This window comes from Odontesthes bonariensis, chromosome 3 (genome assembly GCF_027942865.1).
Source record: "Odontesthes bonariensis isolate fOdoBon6 chromosome 3, fOdoBon6.hap1, whole genome shotgun sequence".
Classification (NCBI taxonomy): domain Eukaryota; kingdom Metazoa; phylum Chordata; class Actinopteri; order Atheriniformes; family Atherinopsidae; genus Odontesthes; species Odontesthes bonariensis.
In genome coordinates, this window is record NC_134508.1 from 20487938 (window position 1) to 20504492 (window position 16555).

Sequence of the window (16555 nt, forward strand, 5' to 3'; positions counted from 1 at the left end):
TCCTTTATTTTATTATTTATTTTTTCATTAGCACAAGTTTCTTGTGTTTACCTTGAATAGGGATGGCTCATGTGATCCTGAAACATCCCATAGTTAAGCTGCTATAGGCCTAGACTGCTGGGGGGCCTCATCTGACACACCTTTCCTCACTTTACTCTCTTTATGTATATGTGATATTATTGTGGTCATTAACTCGTGTTTCCCTGTTCCAACAGATATCCTTTGAATGGTGTTACAGTGCCGCCGTCGCGGTGGCCCCCTGCCCCCCTCCGCAGTCCCCCTACCCCTCACCCCCCACCCCCCTCCCCCACCCCCCCCCCTTCCTCCCCCCCCCTCCACTCCCTGCCCCCCCCATCCCCCCCCCCCCTCCCTCCCCCCCTCACCCACCCCCCCTGCCCCCCCTCCCCCCCCCTCCCCATCCCCCCCCCCCCCCTTTTTCTGTCTTCTCAAACCCCAGCTGGTCGAGGCGGATGGCCACCCTTCCTGAGTCTGGTTCTGCCAGAGGTTTCTTCCTGTTAAAAGGGAGTCGTTTCTCTCCACAGTCGCCTCAGGCACGCCGCTCTGGCCGGGAGATTGGACCGAAAAACAAAAAGTTTTCAGTGCAATCTGTTGGTTTTCTTAGCTAGGAAATTGTTTTTGAATTGGCTCTATATGAACGAATTGGATTATTTTATGAATTATGATTATTATTAATTAATTGAATTCCAATTGGCTTGAATTGGACTTACTATCTAAGTGCCTTGAGATGACATTTGTTGTATTTGGCGCTATATAAATAAAAATGAATTGAATTGAATTGAATGTATATGGCAGGAGTAACTTCTTTCATAAGCGGATGGTGAATTAGAGTTTGTGAAAGGGACGTCATGTCCTGTTGCATGCTGGCATGAGAGTGCCATCTTGTAAGGACTGCTCATCCATTATCTAAGCCTGCTGATGTTGTTAGTTTTGTTTCACTAAAAATGGTCAAATGTGTTGAAGAAGGGAAGCGATGGAGAATACAAAGTAAGAGAAAAGATGGCCTTTATCAGAAGAAATGGATTTAACCATTAATCAGCCCGGAGTCCAATCTTTCACAAAATCTGATCCAATTCATGAACAGAAATGTTATACTTCCTAATACAGTCAGCAGAGTGTATATTTTAGGGAGACTCATATGCAGTGGGTTTAGTGAGTAACGTAAATGTGTGTTTTAATCTGGAAACTAAAGAAAAACGTATTGTTTCGTTTTGTGTTTTTTTTTACCAGCAGTGGACATATATATTTAGCACTTGGTTATGAGAAGTAGAAATGGACTGACATCTGATTCTAGAGGTTGATACTTTGCATCCAGGCAATCATGTGATGACACGATTTCAACTAAAATTGTGTGGGAAATTGTGATTAAAATCATCATTTCATTTTTAGGTCAGATCTTCTACCCGTGATTAAGAAAGTGTTGTTGTTGTTTTTTTACCCCTTTAATGCTGCAATATATTTTAAAGATTTATATTTTAGGAAAGAATGGGATTAGACAGAAAAAACATAAATAAGTGGCACATAAATAGAGATGGATTAATGCATTAAGGCATCACTGAATAATACCAGGCTTATCCAGTAAGAATGCATTTTATTAATTTTAATGGAAGGGAAAAGACAAAAAACCAACAGAGAGCATTTAGAGTTGGAGGGTGCAAGAGAGGGAGAAATCCCTAGGAGCAGTCCAAGCCTAATGTGACTCAAAGGCTAAATGAGCCAGGCATGTTGCCCCCTGATGCTCTGTGACCTACATTGAGAGACGCAGGCAGGACTATAATCTCTCATTTCTCTCCCTCTCCGTCAGTATGGAACGAGATGCCGCCATGTAAACCGGCCTGTCCTGCACATTATCCTGGGCAGACAGCAGTAGGAAGGATGTTCAGCAGATAATACGCACATCCAGAGGTTATCCACCCGGCTTTTACAGCAAGGACCGAGACGCTAATCAAATTACTGAGTGCAGAAAAATGACAGCAAGTAATAGCAGCTTGTGGGGAACTGTATGCTTATTGGACATGTGATGCATTTATAGAAACCCACAGGTGCGCACAATGGACCAGTAGAGATGTCATACTTTATTGGTCATGCATAGAGTTGCACATACTTTGAACTTTCATAAATGTAAGAGCTGAAATTACATCTGGTTTTTAACACTACAAACTGAACACTTTTGTTGAGCTACAGTAGCAGCATGGGTCTTCGGGTTGTTAACCTCTGTTTGACGGTCCACTCAAATATCGCAACTACTGTGGAAAATATAAATTAATGACATCCTCATCGATCTCAACTGTACTTTATGTGTAGAGCTACTTTGCAAGTGTACGTCTGCAAACAAGTTAAGCTAAAATGGCGGGCATGGTAAACATTAGCATCATTGTAATAGGCTTAGCATGCCAGTGTGAGCACTTATGTAAAAGTAAAATGGCAAATGGACTGTACTTGTATAGCGCTTTTCTAGTCTAGCTGACCACTCAAAGCGCTTCAACACTACATGCCACATTCACACACACTCATACGGCACGTCTACGTCTATACACATTACGTGCTTTCTAATCATTCACACACACATTCATACCCCGATGGATGCATCGGTAGGCAATGTGGGGTAAAAAGTACTCCTGTGCCTCAGTACAGTGGCATAGAGAAGCTGTGACCAGTCAAGGAGTTGACCTGTGACATCTGTCGCAGCCATGTGCTGCTGACATAGCATCTTTTGGGTTCTGTGGGTTGCAGTCTTGGACGTTTAATGGTAATGTCAGTGTCTTGCATTTTAATCAACACAGTCGGCTGCTGAAAAGCATCCTGAAACTGTATAATGCAAGGAAGACGCATATATCAACTGTGCACAGAAATGCAGCACAGTTCTCTGGGCAGGAGCAAATTTCAGATGGACAGAACAGTGCACACATGTTCTGTGGTCAAGTGAGTCAATAGGTTTCAGCTGACATTGGGTTCTTAATACCACAAGATGAGAAACACTCTCATATGTGTGTAGGTATCATTGATACAGAGGTGTAAATTTGAATTTGGATGATATGCTATCATCAAGGCAACTCCTTTTTGATTGGGGGGGATAATGGATCATTTCAGCAGAGCAATGCAAGACCCCGTTGTGCGTGACTTACAACAGCACAGCTTCACTGACACAGTGTTTGTGCTTGGCTGGCGTGCCGGCAGTTGAGATCTGTGTCCTACTGAAGATGTATGATGCATCATGATCAGGAGAATCAGACAACAATAACCATGGACCGTTGAGCAGCTAAAATCTTGTGTGCAGCAAGAATTGACACAGATTCCTCTGCAAAACTGCAACAACTAGTATTTTCAGTTTCCAAATGTTCAAAGGAAGAGTGATGTAGCACAATAATGAACATGTCTCTATCCCTGGTCATTTCAGACTGTTCCAAAAAAGTGTCCATGTGTTGTTTGTTCATAGAGGCAGTTATGGGAAATAATTACATTCAAAGAATATGCAACATTTAGGGATCATGAAAGTAACCGCATGTGAAGTGCAAAAATGGCATCCACGACAGTACAGCTGCATTGTAAAGAATGCTTCTTTAGCCCTATGCATGACTGTTTTCAAACCCTAACCAAGTAATATCATTTTTTAAAGCCAACCAGAAGGTGAACATGTGAGGACTAGTTGGTTATTTTGAGTGTGCTGCATCAACTTTAAAAATTGTTTATATTTTCTAAATAGAATGAAGCTGGTTAGTTCTGAGACTGAAAATCATTTATTTAGGCATTTCTAATGAACATGAAGTGAGCGCAGCTCTCTCTTGCTGTATAGAAGAAAGTTCTTGCCGACAATAAACATGTCATGCGATATTGTGCCCACACGCACCCCATGGATGCACGCTCTGGCAGAACCCTCAGATGTTGACATGATTTCTCAGCATAAACAAGCATAAACAATACATATAGCTAATGCACCTGCACTGGGACAATAACAGACATCTGGTTACATGGATGTGTGCAGCACACAACACTCCCACAGCTAACAGAAACTAACAAAGAAGACTGAAATAAAAGAGGGTTTCAGAAGGCAGCTAAAGGAGTGAAAAAAGTGAGGCCTGCCAGCTGAATCTGGAGGATGTAATAGACTTTGCACAGCAAAAAGCCAGAGGTGAATACATGTAATGTTAGTTGTAGCTTTTGTTTTGGCCTTGACAAAGACAACTGCACATTCATCAACTCTGTCCTCACCTGTGTCGATCACTGCCACGGAGTGTGATTTTATCTGCTGTTGTGCTCGGACATCAGGTTCTGTCTCACAGCTTCTGTCCTGTTTTCTTAATGTCCTCAGGCGTATGACATGTGGCTGTTGCAGCTTGTTTTTTTTTTTACTTGCTGCTATTGTTACTGTAAGCGTGATGTTAATTGTGAGATTGAAGCATGTCACTGGGCCTCTGCTGGCGAATGTGTTTTCATTGGTGTGCATTAAAAAATTATGAAATAAAGCAGGTTATGCAATAAAAACAGGGTTTATATCCGAGTTTGTTTTTGAATATCTCAACAGCTTTGTAATGAAATAGAAAAATGGAAAGATGGATATCTGCTAAGATGGCTGTGATGCTCGTGCACCTGCATCCACAGCATTCCATAACATTATATATTATATAAGAGAACAATTCAGTGGAGGTTATAAACAAGATAGTAAATGTGAGGATTTTTAAAATGACCTCAGTGCTGACAGACTGACAAGCATTTTTTTAAGGCTATTGCATTTGTCAAAATAACCATATGAAATATTTTTGGAAATTGCTTGCAATGAAAATGTCGCTAAATGAATGTGAACTAGTTTATTTTGGGACTGTGAACTTAGTTTGGAATTGCAAATGATTAAATAGTTCAGGTTAAATCTATGTGAAATAAACTTTGAACCAGTAATTGTGAAGAGTAGACTTGCACAACATTGATCTGTGATCCCTTTGAACTTTCTGCCATTCACGTTCACTTTTCACCACCATATCAGAGGGATCCGAGGACACTCTGATGCCCACAGATATTCTGGGGCTGAGCAGCTTAAACAGTTGTGGTTTAGTGCTCTAAATTCCAGTCCGGCTCAGTCACCAAGATCTTGACCCCCACAAAGGTTTTCTTTGTGTTCTTACAGTCATGGAAGTTAAAGCAGGTGGAGCTCTGTCTCTGATACACACAAACGTATTCACACTGAAGCCCACTTCTAATTCTGTGATGAAAACAAAAATGCTGATGCGCATTTTCCTCTCCATGTTGCTAGGGGATAACCATCTTTGAAGAAAACAATGGGGGGGTTGTTGTCATGTTAAAGATATCCATGAGAAAGTTTCAGACTCACTGGTTGTCCAGCTGCTGCTTGGCTTGTGCCATCGGCCTTGTACAGGCTCAGTGCACGTTTGGGCAGACGGCAAAGGCACTTGATCACTCTATAAGTTGGAAATGCAGAAGCAGGACATCTGGACAGCAGAGCCTTTTCATTATCAAAAGAATCGTGCCCGATCTAAAGTTACAAATGACACTGTGGCACTCAGAGGCTGGGTGAGTGTGCAACAGAGAGACAAGCGGTGTCACTTTACGAGTCAGTCTCACTTAAAAGACTAAAACCATCACAGGTAACTCTGACTGTTCTCATAGATTTCCACTTGTTCTGCCAACACACCAGCTGTAAAACAGCTGCTTCAGGAGGACCGTGTGATCAGAGCCAGTGGGAGCCACTTACAAAATTATTGTAAACAAGGACTGCAACCAACAAGTATTGTCTCTGTGAAATTATCTGCAAAAATCCATTTATATGGGGTGGTCGGTGGCGTAGTGGGTTAAGCAGACACCCCATGTACAGAGGCTACAGTCCTCGATGCAGCTGGCCCCAGTTCGAGTCCCGCATCAGACGGCCCTTTGCTGCATGTCTTTCCCCCTCTCTCTGCAACCTGCTTCCTGTCTCTCTTCAACTGTCCTGTCAATTAAAGGCATGAAAGCCCAAAAAATAAAAAATAATAAAAACAAATCCATTTATATACAAACTTCTTTTCATTCTTTTTTTTTTTTTACAATCAATTGATTTTTTTTTATAAAAAAGGACAGAAAATGGTGATCGGTATTTTTACCATCCCCAAGAAGTTGACTTAAAATGAATTGTATTAGAAATGACATGTAAAAGAGAGGAAAGGAACCAGAAAAAAATCTGATTTAAGAAGTCTGATTCACAGAATTTAGACTTTTTTTCAAATTTTCAAAATTGTGGTACTCACAATGATCCTCTTTACTGAAATCATTTGTGATTCATTTAAAAACTGTCAACTGATCGATAAATTACAATACAAGGGGACTCAAAACAATGCAATTCAGATTTGATGACAAGCAGCTTGTTTACTTTCACGTTGCTAAATCAAAAACATTGTTTGTTTTTTTGGTGTGTGTGTGTGTGTGGGGGGGGGGGGGGGGGGGGGGGGGGGCAGGCAGTGTATAAAGCAATCTGAAAACAGCTGGTGAGCTCTTTATAGAAATGGACCAAAACTATTTCACAAAGAATGTCATTAAATGCTTCCGTGCCACTTACTTATTATGCAATCCCATGAAGGCGCTCAAACCCCAACCCACAACGGACTTATTCATCTGTTACTAGACTGACTACATCCTTCACAAACAAGCTTCTTGTATTTTACAAAGAAAGGAGTAAAAAAATAACACTAATAACACTAATCCTAATTGTTATGTTCTGCACACATGATCAGTTATGTCATATCCACCTTATCTCACCCATGAGTCGATCACACAGAACGTTCAATCAATCCACCATTGTTATCCTCATTATCTGGAACTGTTAATTGGAGTCTATTAATAACCACAACGCACATGCACTCTTTCATACAGTACAACATGTGCAAGGCTATAAAGGGGGGCCGTCTCCACCAAGGTTCCTACATGTGAGGTGAAGTTTCACCTGTCCTCCTACGAGCATGGCAGCTCAAGTTATGCATATGAGTCCATGATGCAGGGGGGTACTGAAGACATCATTAGCAACACATACCTCCTCCTGCTTGGCTCTATGAGAAATAATAACATTACTCATCCACCCTCGGGCACCTGAGAGCTGCACAGCACCAATCCAACTGCTGCCTTGTGATTCACTATGTGAGGAGGAGACTTGCATAACAGCACGATCCATATTCCCTTTTCCTAAAGTCAGCCTTTTAAAATAAATAACCCTCCTGTATCTGCTGCAGATCAGGGTTCAGACTGTGAGAGCTGCAGAGCTGAGTGTTGGGGGGGGGGGGGCACAGCATCATTTAGTGTCCACTGAACTCCGAGACTGCACACACACACATAGAAGATGACAAACTTGACCCAAATTCTTCCAGAGGAGTGTGTATGCCCATTTAACTATGATGAAGCAATGTGTGGAAAATATGTACATGGACGATGTCAGTGAAAAACAACAATATGGGGGGGGGGGGGGGGGTGACAAGGCAGAATACTAAATTAAACATTTGTTTCATTCAGTCGCTGCCTATACAGATAATAATCCCTGTGTGGCTGAAAAGAAGCGATGTCATTTGACAGAAATGAAGGCTTAAAAAGAGGTCAGTGTGTTTTTATAATTTCTTGCAATCGTGACCCGATCCACTGCAGCAGCTCCGAGTCTCACCCAGCTGACATGGGAAGGCTGCCTGTGCCCGACTCCACATAAACGCGCTCAGGATCCGTACTTTACTTCAGTTTGCATCAAATATCGCCGCACTTCCAACTATTAAACCCTCGTATGAGCTCCCTACCTTCGGATAGCTCCAGATCCAACTCCGCCAGCTGGTCCCTGACCTCTTTAGGCAGAGCCGCCAGATCAACGCTGCGGTCGGTCATCGTTGGAAGCACAGCAGCCTGCAGGATGTTTGGAATATCTCAAATGACGGCGGGGTAAAGTCCAGCATGAAGCTACGGCATAAAAATCAAGACGCAGACGTGGTGTTTACTCCATCTCCGCGACTCCCTGACACCGCCATGACTGTGGAGGATAGGAGCAACTCGCCAGAGTCCGGCCGTCACGTGACCGGGGTTGATGGTAATTGCTGTGACAAGATGATGGGATACAGCAGGCTCTCTGCTCCCTCTGCCGTTTGTTTTCACAGCTGGGAGGAAAAGCAGCGTTCCTCCGGATCCAACTCACCTGCTGCATTCACCTGAGGTGGAAACGAGCTACCTCAGATGCAACATGCATCTCTATACGTTAACAAATAACCAGGATCTGGTTTTATGAACTTTGAGTCCTAACCTTTAGTGTAGATACATTAAAAACCATTAACTTCGATTTTAATACTTATGTTATTAATATTAAGCCAGAAAAGGGGAATAAACAGCCTCTTTTTTTTTTTTAAATCGGGCCACTTATAGTTACTGTCATAGGCATAATTGGTTACTGTACCCAAACAAACATGCCCACCGGAAATCACGGCTGTCTGCCTAAATTTTTGGACTAAATCCATTTAAAAAAACAAAACTATTTAGCCCGAGTTGATTCGAGGCTTTCTATTCAATGCTATTCTGACTCAAATTAATTCGGGAGAAAACATAGAACTCAACTTTAGTTGAAATTTTTCATTAATTTATTTTTACCATTTGCCCGAGACAATGTATTCATTAGTTGAGACTATACACAAGTATTTTTTCCCATCTTGAGGCCTGAGTATTGAACAAACTCCCTGTGAAGAGATAGTTCTAACACATTTTTCCACGTTGTTCAAAATCTGTTTAACATTTAAAGAAAAAACAAACAAACATCCTTTAACAAATTAAGGGGACATATTATTGAGTGACTGGGGAAAAAAAGAAAAGAAAAAAAGTCTACCATTCCCACAGAGAAAGATAAAACCTTTAAAACAAGATGTTGTAAGTAAAAAAAAAAACAACATGACAGTCTTGGAAGTACAACATCGTATAAAATAATCCGCATTTCAAAACTAAATGTCAAAAGAAGCACCTTGCACAAGTATTAGGTCTACTTCATGATACAAGACTGCCAACTATAATGGTGGAAAGCACTCAAGACAAGGACATTTGTAACCGACTACAAATGTGCTCTAATCAACATTCCCATTCACTCAAGAACACTCGTCTTCACATTTACTTTGGTCGCCTCGCATCTATAGCTTCTGACTGAAATAGACCAAACCCCTCTTAGCAGCTGGACTACACGCTAAAAGCAAGAACATTGATATTCCATAGAAAAATATATTGCACTACTCTTTCCTCAACTGAAATGCCTGGGTGTAGGATTTAAAATCTACTATGTTTGATTATCATTTGAAAGTCTAAAAGACTAACCTTTTTCAAGTGTGTTACATTAGGACTGAGGATGGAATCCTTACATAACAAGAACATCTTTTTTCTTTTTTTTTTTGCATCAATAATTTGATGTTACAGGAGAAAAACAGTGACAGTATGATGGACTACACACAAACAGTGGTATCCTTCAGCCTTGAATAATTCATGCAGTCGATAGGGTTTACAAAGGACTAGTATCATGACATCCATTCTAAATGAGTTTTAAAAAAAAACAAACAAAAAAAACACATCAGGCACACAATCACAGGGTAAACAGTGTTCACATCTAAAATTTGGTTTGTTATGAACTCGGCTGACTTGACCATTGAGTGTGAACATGGAGAATTAATTCAAAAGAAAAACAAAAGATATAAAAACTAAAGAATGGGTTGGGAAATAAACATCCAAATGAAAAGAAAAGAAAACAACAACAACATAAACACTTTCCAGGCTGCCTTTTACTGCAGCCAGCCAGACAATCTTTCATCAGATTTTAACAACACAAGCAAAACATTACGTCAATAACTTGTATCAGGCATAAAAATCTTTTCTTACAAATGAAAAACGCAGGATATCTTACAGTAAACCTGCCAGCCTGGAAACAAACAGACCTCATCACAGCCAGCGTGTGGGAAGAAATTGGACAGCTGTTGCTTATTGAAGTGTAAATAACTGATAATTGGCTGATAAGATTTTCATTCATAGTTTTCTTCCAAGCCTAAAACATTTTCAGACAGTCTTAACTGAATAAGAGACGACCCCAAACCCTGTAGAGCGAGCGATCCACGTGTTATTCGTATTTACATATGCAGAGTGACAAAGCTTCTCTGAAAACGGTGCCTGCTGGAAGTGGAGGGTTGACGGGGGCACTGCACCATGTCTTTGTGTGATTACTGCAGGCTGTGAGGGGGGGAAAGTATCTTAGTCTGGGGTGTGGGTTGAGGGTTGAGGGTGGCTCCCTCTTCACAACAAATCTTTGCACCTCTCCGGCCTCCAAACGCCCCTCAAGTTCATTGTCGCACATCATCTTGGGGCTGGCTGTGTCTGCGTTGCCATGACAACACCACCGGGCTGGCCCGACCCCATGCCAGCCAAGACGGACATGGCCACTGCCTCTGCAGCGCGGACATTCAGCCCGTTTATGGTGGCACCTGGGCTTGAAGCGGAGGCGGGAGGTGACGGCCCGTGCTGAATAACGGCCGCCGGGGAGCCGATGGCTTCAGTCGAAGTGTCCCTGAAGGCTTCCTCTCCTCCTGCAGCTACAGACAGACAGAGCAACATTCACCCTTAGAGAGGTGAGCGAGTAAAAATAGCACATTAGATGGATGATGGATGAAGCCTGACATGAGAAGTGATATATAGTACAGGAAGTTTGGTAGTCAGTTCATGATCTTGAGTGGTTACCTAAGAAAGCTGCCTTTTTCTGCATGACCGTGACAGGGCAGTCTTTATGAGCTAGAAGGAGCTGCTTCAGCTGTGCCACCTCATTCCTCAGTAGGCTTACTTCATTCTAATGGAAAGACAAAACATAAAGGACACATGTCAATCCCAGCCCTGTCAAAGATGCCGCTGCAAGCTCACGTTTAAATGGCGGCACTCACCGATAGAGAAACGTTCATGTTGGCGAGATCATCTGCCTTTTTCTCCAAAGAGTTGACCCAAACCTTTCTTTTCTGTCTGCAGCGGGAGGCAGCAGCTCGGTTTCTTTCCAGGAAACGCTGCCTCCTTTCGTCAGGGTCCATCTCCGATGCACGCCGCCGACGACCCCCTGTTGGCTGAGCAGGGGACACCTAGAGAAGGAGGAGGGAATATGAGCGGGCTACTTTCAGACACAAATATAAAGTTTATGACTGAAATGCAATGTTAGTTGATTAGGTAAGTTAGAAAGCCGACAGCCGGCTGCACATCTGTCTGAGCTACATACATACACATAAATAAAACATTTATGCTTTAGAACGTAACCCCCGTGGAACAATCTAAAACTAAGGTTTCACTTCTGATTCATTATTTTGCTCCTATAATTGTTCTCCTTCCTCACATATTCACCAGCCCGTTGAAGCACCGCAGTTATGAAGCACAGAGTGTTGAACTCGTTAAACCGTCACTTAGCCCAGTATGAATATTTAAACACAAACAGTAGCAACTATTTCTGAGGCACATATTAAAGTTAACATATTTAAAGAGTTATGGAGGGAACTGACCAACACGTGACTGACAGAAAAGCAAAAATAAGACACCAGGAGTACTCGACTTATCAGAAATGATCTTTACTGCAAACTTTACCCAGAATGTTCCAGCTATTTTCAAAAGCCCCGTATCCTGACCATGGCTATATGGGAAGGTGCAATATCTCCCCTACACTTTGTTTAGTTCTTGCTTTCCTGTGGTAAAAATGCATTGTCTCAAGGAGTAAGATCCACTAATAGTCTCTAGTTCCTGGGAAAATTCCAACGGTTAAAATGCAGGTTTGATTTCATTTTCAATATTTCTATTGAACAGACGCGTACATAAAGACACACAAACTATAATAATTCTAGTGCTCCGTTAAACGTCACCACTGGGTTTTTTAATTAAACCAGAAAATTGAAGATATCAGTAACATAATCGAAGTTACATGTGCAAGTTATTTCTATTAAAAAAATCCTTCACGCCTTAAAATGACTTTAACGTTGCTCTCCATCTCTACCTCCACCACTTGCCTGACTGCTGTGGCTCGAATGAGGCTCCTTGATGACCGATTTAGTGTTGATGTCAACACAACATTTACTTGAATATATCCACAGTGTCGTTGAGGGACTGGAAAGCAACAAGGGGTCGGCAGAGGCCGAGCATGAGACAGCGTTTGTTACTAGAAAGCACAACTGCAGTAAATGCTCCAGAAATGCTACATTCACACACTACGTCTCACTGTGTGATCTTTCGGAGATATTACAAAGGGAGCTGGCAGGAAAATCTCCTTGTGAGATTCTGAGCAAATTTGCGTACCCTCGTTAGCTCTAAACCACAGGTTCGCACGATCAGTTCTGTTATTTTAATTGGAGGAGATCTTTTAAAATAACGTTGCCTGACACCATTAATAGCTGCTATGTGAGAACTACACCCGCAAGCAAGGCCAATAAAGAATTCAATGTAAGCTACACATTTTGAAGTATTACTTTAGAGAACCACGTTACGATCTACATTCCTCTCAATCGAGGGTTTGCTCTGCATGGCAGTGGGATCTTTAGTTTTATCTGTGTGCAAGCTTAAATGGTGTGTGCATCACAGTACCTGTGGTTGGGCAGGTGATGGTGCGTCAGAGTTTTGAGAGGGCTGCTGGCTCTGTTCCTGCCGCTGGGGGACAGCAGGGATGGATCCTGATCCGCCACCTGCTCCATCTTGTGCTCCTGGGCCTTGATGCGACAGAGCTGCCTTCAGCCGCTTTAAAGACACACAAACAACAACCCATGTATAACATAGTGAAAGCGTATGTGCAATTTAACCACTGTAATAACTGTATGCACATAAATGGACACTTGCTCAGAGCCTGCAGCCAGTTAATGACAATTTTGCGAATGATCTCACCATCTTGGTCTCAGAGTGAAGGCCATATCCGGAAGGTGAGGATGAAGCACTGCTAGCCCCTCCAACAGGGGGTCCTGGAATCCCAGGGATGTTTGGCACTGTGTTCACTGGCCTCGCAAGCTCCACGTGGAAACAGATATCCACAAAAAAGGAAAAGGCAGAAACAAATGGGAGGGTAAAATACCATTTCAAGTACAATTTGTTGCATTTTTCTCCCACTTGTGAACTTACTTACAGATATAACTGAGGTCATCTGTACAGGACTGGGCAAAAGAGGCACAGTCTGCCCATTAGGGAGGTGCCTCACCAGTGGATATGCACTTGTGGGGGAGCTGTTGACAAAATTAGACACTTTTACAGTAAACAGACGCTGCAAAATGATTTGATTGATTGATTAGGCAGGTGAGGACTCTTAATCACTAGCAAGGCTGTATTTTTTTTTGTATGTTTTACGAGGCATTACTTGAGTTTTGCAGATACTGCTGCAGGCCAACAAATGCCCCATAAAAGCAAACAGGAACTCAATGAAGTTTACCCAAGATGTCTGTTGGAGGGCGGAGCTTGTGTGATCACAGAAGTCGGAGATGGCAGAGTCGGGTGTAGTGGGTCATTGCTCAAGTGAAGGGGAAGAGAACCTGGACGCACAATGGTTGGAGTGGGAGCCGAACTTGCCAAAGGCTTTGTGAGAATCTCCTGTTAACAAATTCATAATCTAACTTCATATGCATGCATGAACAGCAAGTCTGGAAAGCACTCTGCTGACCACAAAGTTTGCAGCGATGCATTGTACTTTCCCCTCTCACCCTTGAGTCTCTGCTGTTATCAGACATGCTGGATGATGAATCGGGACTTTCGGGAGGAGAAGAATCAACTTGTAAAGGTCCCTCATCCTCTTCTTTTACTTCAGATGGTGTTTGTAACGATGTAGCCTTAAAGACCAAAAGCACAGATGAGACAGTGAGGGCCTTCACATCATCTAGTAACAAGAAGAAGCCAACAACATGCCACTGATTCATCATTCATCCTTTTTCCTCACAGGGTGTTTTGTCCGTTGCTCGTCATCATGTGCTTTGCAAAACTCCTGTTCAAAGGAGCTGGCCAGCTCATTGAACAGACCGACCTCCTCACAGTTCTTCAGGAAACGTGTGGGTGTGGGCGTCTGGTCTGCAAGAAAAATGACATTAGTCATACACATTAGGGCACAGAAATATCTACTTCCAAACAGACATGCAGTGATATATAAATATAGTCCCTTGGAGCATTGATAACTTTATCACGCTTCAGTTCAGACTAATTTAAAATAAATAAAATAAGAGGATGTAATTACCTGCAATGATAACAGAGTCGGTCCTGGCAGGACCAAATTTTAAAGTCATTTCATGCTTGTGTTTGTGGACTGACAAGTGGTCTTCGTTTGTGAATCTCTGCAAGAGACAACAGTCCGCAACATACAGACAATATACAGGTTTAGTACGAATCTAAATGATACAAAGAATATTATTATTCTGCTTACTGAGTGACAAATAACTAATCAAAAGAATGTATTCATAGTTGACGTGTGATGAATAATAGCAGCTGCTTCTTGAACATATGATCAGCACTGAAGAAGGCCACTATGAAGCTGTGTCGTCGAACTTCTGATTTAATAAAAGAAGATTTGACAACATGGTCACAACAGAGCATTCAATATCAACCAATTCTTCAAAACTACTTCAGATCACAGTACCCTCTCTAAGCTCCAGGTTAAAGGACAGAGCTGTTTTGAACTCCAAATCCAACAGGAAAGATGGATATCTTTTAGTAAATAAAAAGCATTTGCATTTTTTTTGCCCCATCTCATAGATGGTCCCTGAGTACTCTCACAGCCAGCTGCACTGTCTGAGACCAGCCCTGAGGATGGCTCATTTTGATGAAAAGGATCATGTAACTCAATGTACACTCATGGTTTGAAAGAAGTTTGTTTCCACTTCAACAGCATTTTGATTACGACTTATTGATCAAAAGAGTTCAATTGTGAGATGCAGGTCTGGTGCCCTTGAAGCTATTGTGAAAAAGGCTGATCTGTTGTGTTGCCTTGCTGAGGTCATATGTGGTCACAAATTAACCGTAACATCAGTCCAACTGCGACCTTTTGACTCAGAGGAGAAGTTCCACGCAGATGACATTTTAGAGTTTTTGTAAGGGTGCAATTATACAGTATTATACAGCTGTGCACATGACATAAACCATCCGTGCCCATATGTGTCAATTTTACCTGCATAACAGGCCAGTCAAGATCAAGTTTTTTCCTGGTCTACTCTGGTCACTGGCAAATCAATCTGTGCATCTCAGACTGTGTTATTATACAAGACCATTTTTGCTGCACTATTATTGTGTATTAATGGAAGTGAACAGAAAGAAAAAAAGAAAAAAAAAACACAAGAGAAATCATACCTGCCCACACCCAGGGGCAGTGCAGACAAAGGGTCGATCATCCCCCATCTCAGAAAAATGTTCTGCAAAAAAAGAACAAGAAATACAGAAACTGGTTTGATTTTTTTTTTTTTTTTTTTTTTTTTCCTTTTTACTTACTGAACTTGGGTGAGTGCAATGCAATGCAATGGTTAAATATGACTGGAAGTTTTCAAATAAGGGGCCCTTCTCTCTTGATCCATGCTGTTTTTAAATGCTGTCAATGTCATTATGGCCCGTTTTCTGTGTTAAAGTTGCAGCATCAGCATGACTTTAATGAGCACCATGCACCTGCTGAAACTGACGATATGTGTCTGCGATTACACACCTGTCACCAAAAGCATTTAAACTAGTCACACAACAGCTGGTTAGGAGGGATGTACACAGGCCGAACACTGACGGCCTGTTTGAAGCATTTGCTCTGGACTCAGTTGTGGAAAATCAGGAGCAAGCGTTCAACGATGAGACAGTAGAAGCCAAAGCAAGCTACAGCACAATCTATCACAAAGTGTACGCGACTCGTCCAGTGTTGGCTGTTTTCATTGGCTATCTACACTGCTTCAGTCTGAGATAGTGGACAGGTTGGTCTAAGGTGGTAAATATTTGACATTCTGAAAGATGGGCCGCAAGTTATCATATCCTTACAGTTTAGCACATCTGAACAATTTAATCTAGACCTGATGTCATTATAGAGAACATGTAAGCTGCTGTCATGGAAAACTATAACAAATAACGGACATCTGGATACGCCTCGCAGAGCAATCTTTTTACAGTATCTTTCAATATTACCACTCCTAGCCATGTTCATGCTAACTGCTAAGCGAAGCTCCATTAGCTTGCCATGAGAATTTACACTAACAGATCCGCCAAGTCGGTAGCTAGCATTACACGTTAGCAAGCTAATGCTAAGGAGAGCTATGCTCATACACTGAACTGCAGTGGGAAGAGTGTATCACATGTTTCGTCAACATTGACAGAATATACTTCACTGAATATCGCAAGAAATTTTATATGACCCAAGATCTGCCCAACCTTACCCGACATTTAAACTGCCTCTTTACTCCCCCCTCCCTGCTCCGGACAGTGCTGCTGTACTGCTTTCTGCCTGTCCGTTGTTGACACTCTGACACTTCCATTACCCAAATCTCGCGAGAGCTAGAACTTGGCAGTGTATTACGTAACATGATTGATCTTTCGGGAAAACGTTAGTGCCGGATCCATT

General features: G+C 42.1%; 2 protein-coding genes across 5 annotated transcripts in view; both read right to left on the reverse strand.

The window, feature by feature from the left end:
- dip2bb (disco-interacting protein 2 homolog Bb) overlaps positions 1–8032 on the reverse strand; it is a 45179-nt gene extending 37147 nt beyond the window's left edge. For both annotated transcript variants that reach the window (XM_075460890.1, XM_075460889.1), the window contains exon 1: positions 7776–8032. In XM_075460890.1, the coding sequence (XP_075317005.1) occupies positions 7776–7860 (85 nt within the window). In that variant the 5' untranslated portion in view covers positions 7861–8032. The remainder of the gene's footprint in view (positions 1–7775) is intronic.
- Positions 8033–10231: 2199 nt separating this feature from the next.
- Positions 10232–16453, reverse strand: atf7b (activating transcription factor 7b). Of its 3 annotated transcripts, XM_075460894.1 has the most exons (12): positions 16371–16453; positions 15316–15377; positions 14210–14306; positions 13919–14046; positions 13686–13811; positions 13418–13575; positions 13118–13214; positions 12883–13002; positions 12589–12738; positions 10920–11108; positions 10723–10828; positions 10232–10577 (listed from the first exon to the last, which is right to left on the reverse strand). In XM_075460894.1, the coding sequence occupies exons 1-12, from the start codon at positions 16375–16377 to the stop codon at positions 10342–10344; spliced, it is 1476 nt and encodes a 491-aa protein (XP_075317009.1). In that variant the 5' UTR covers positions 16378–16453; the 3' UTR covers positions 10232–10341. The 3 variants fall into 3 exon arrangements, with proteins under 3 accessions (XP_075317009.1, XP_075317011.1, XP_075317012.1); XM_075460896.1 differs by lacking the exons at positions 15316–15377; positions 16371–16453 and adding an exon at positions 15137–15308; XM_075460897.1 differs by lacking the exons at positions 15316–15377; positions 16371–16453 and adding an exon at positions 14396–15129.
- Positions 16454–16555: the final 102 nt, after the last annotated feature.

Bases quoted from the DNA above. Each gene is read 5' to 3' on its own strand.
- atf7b (XM_075460894.1), bottom strand. The intron at 13,812-13,918 runs GTGAGGAAAAAG...TTGGTCTTTAAG, and splicing joins AGCAACGGACAAAACACCCT to GCTACATCGTTACAAACACC. The intron at 13,576-13,685 runs GTGAGAGGGGAA...ATTTGTTAACAG, and splicing joins ATAACAGCAGAGACTCAAGG to GAGATTCTCACAAAGCCTTT.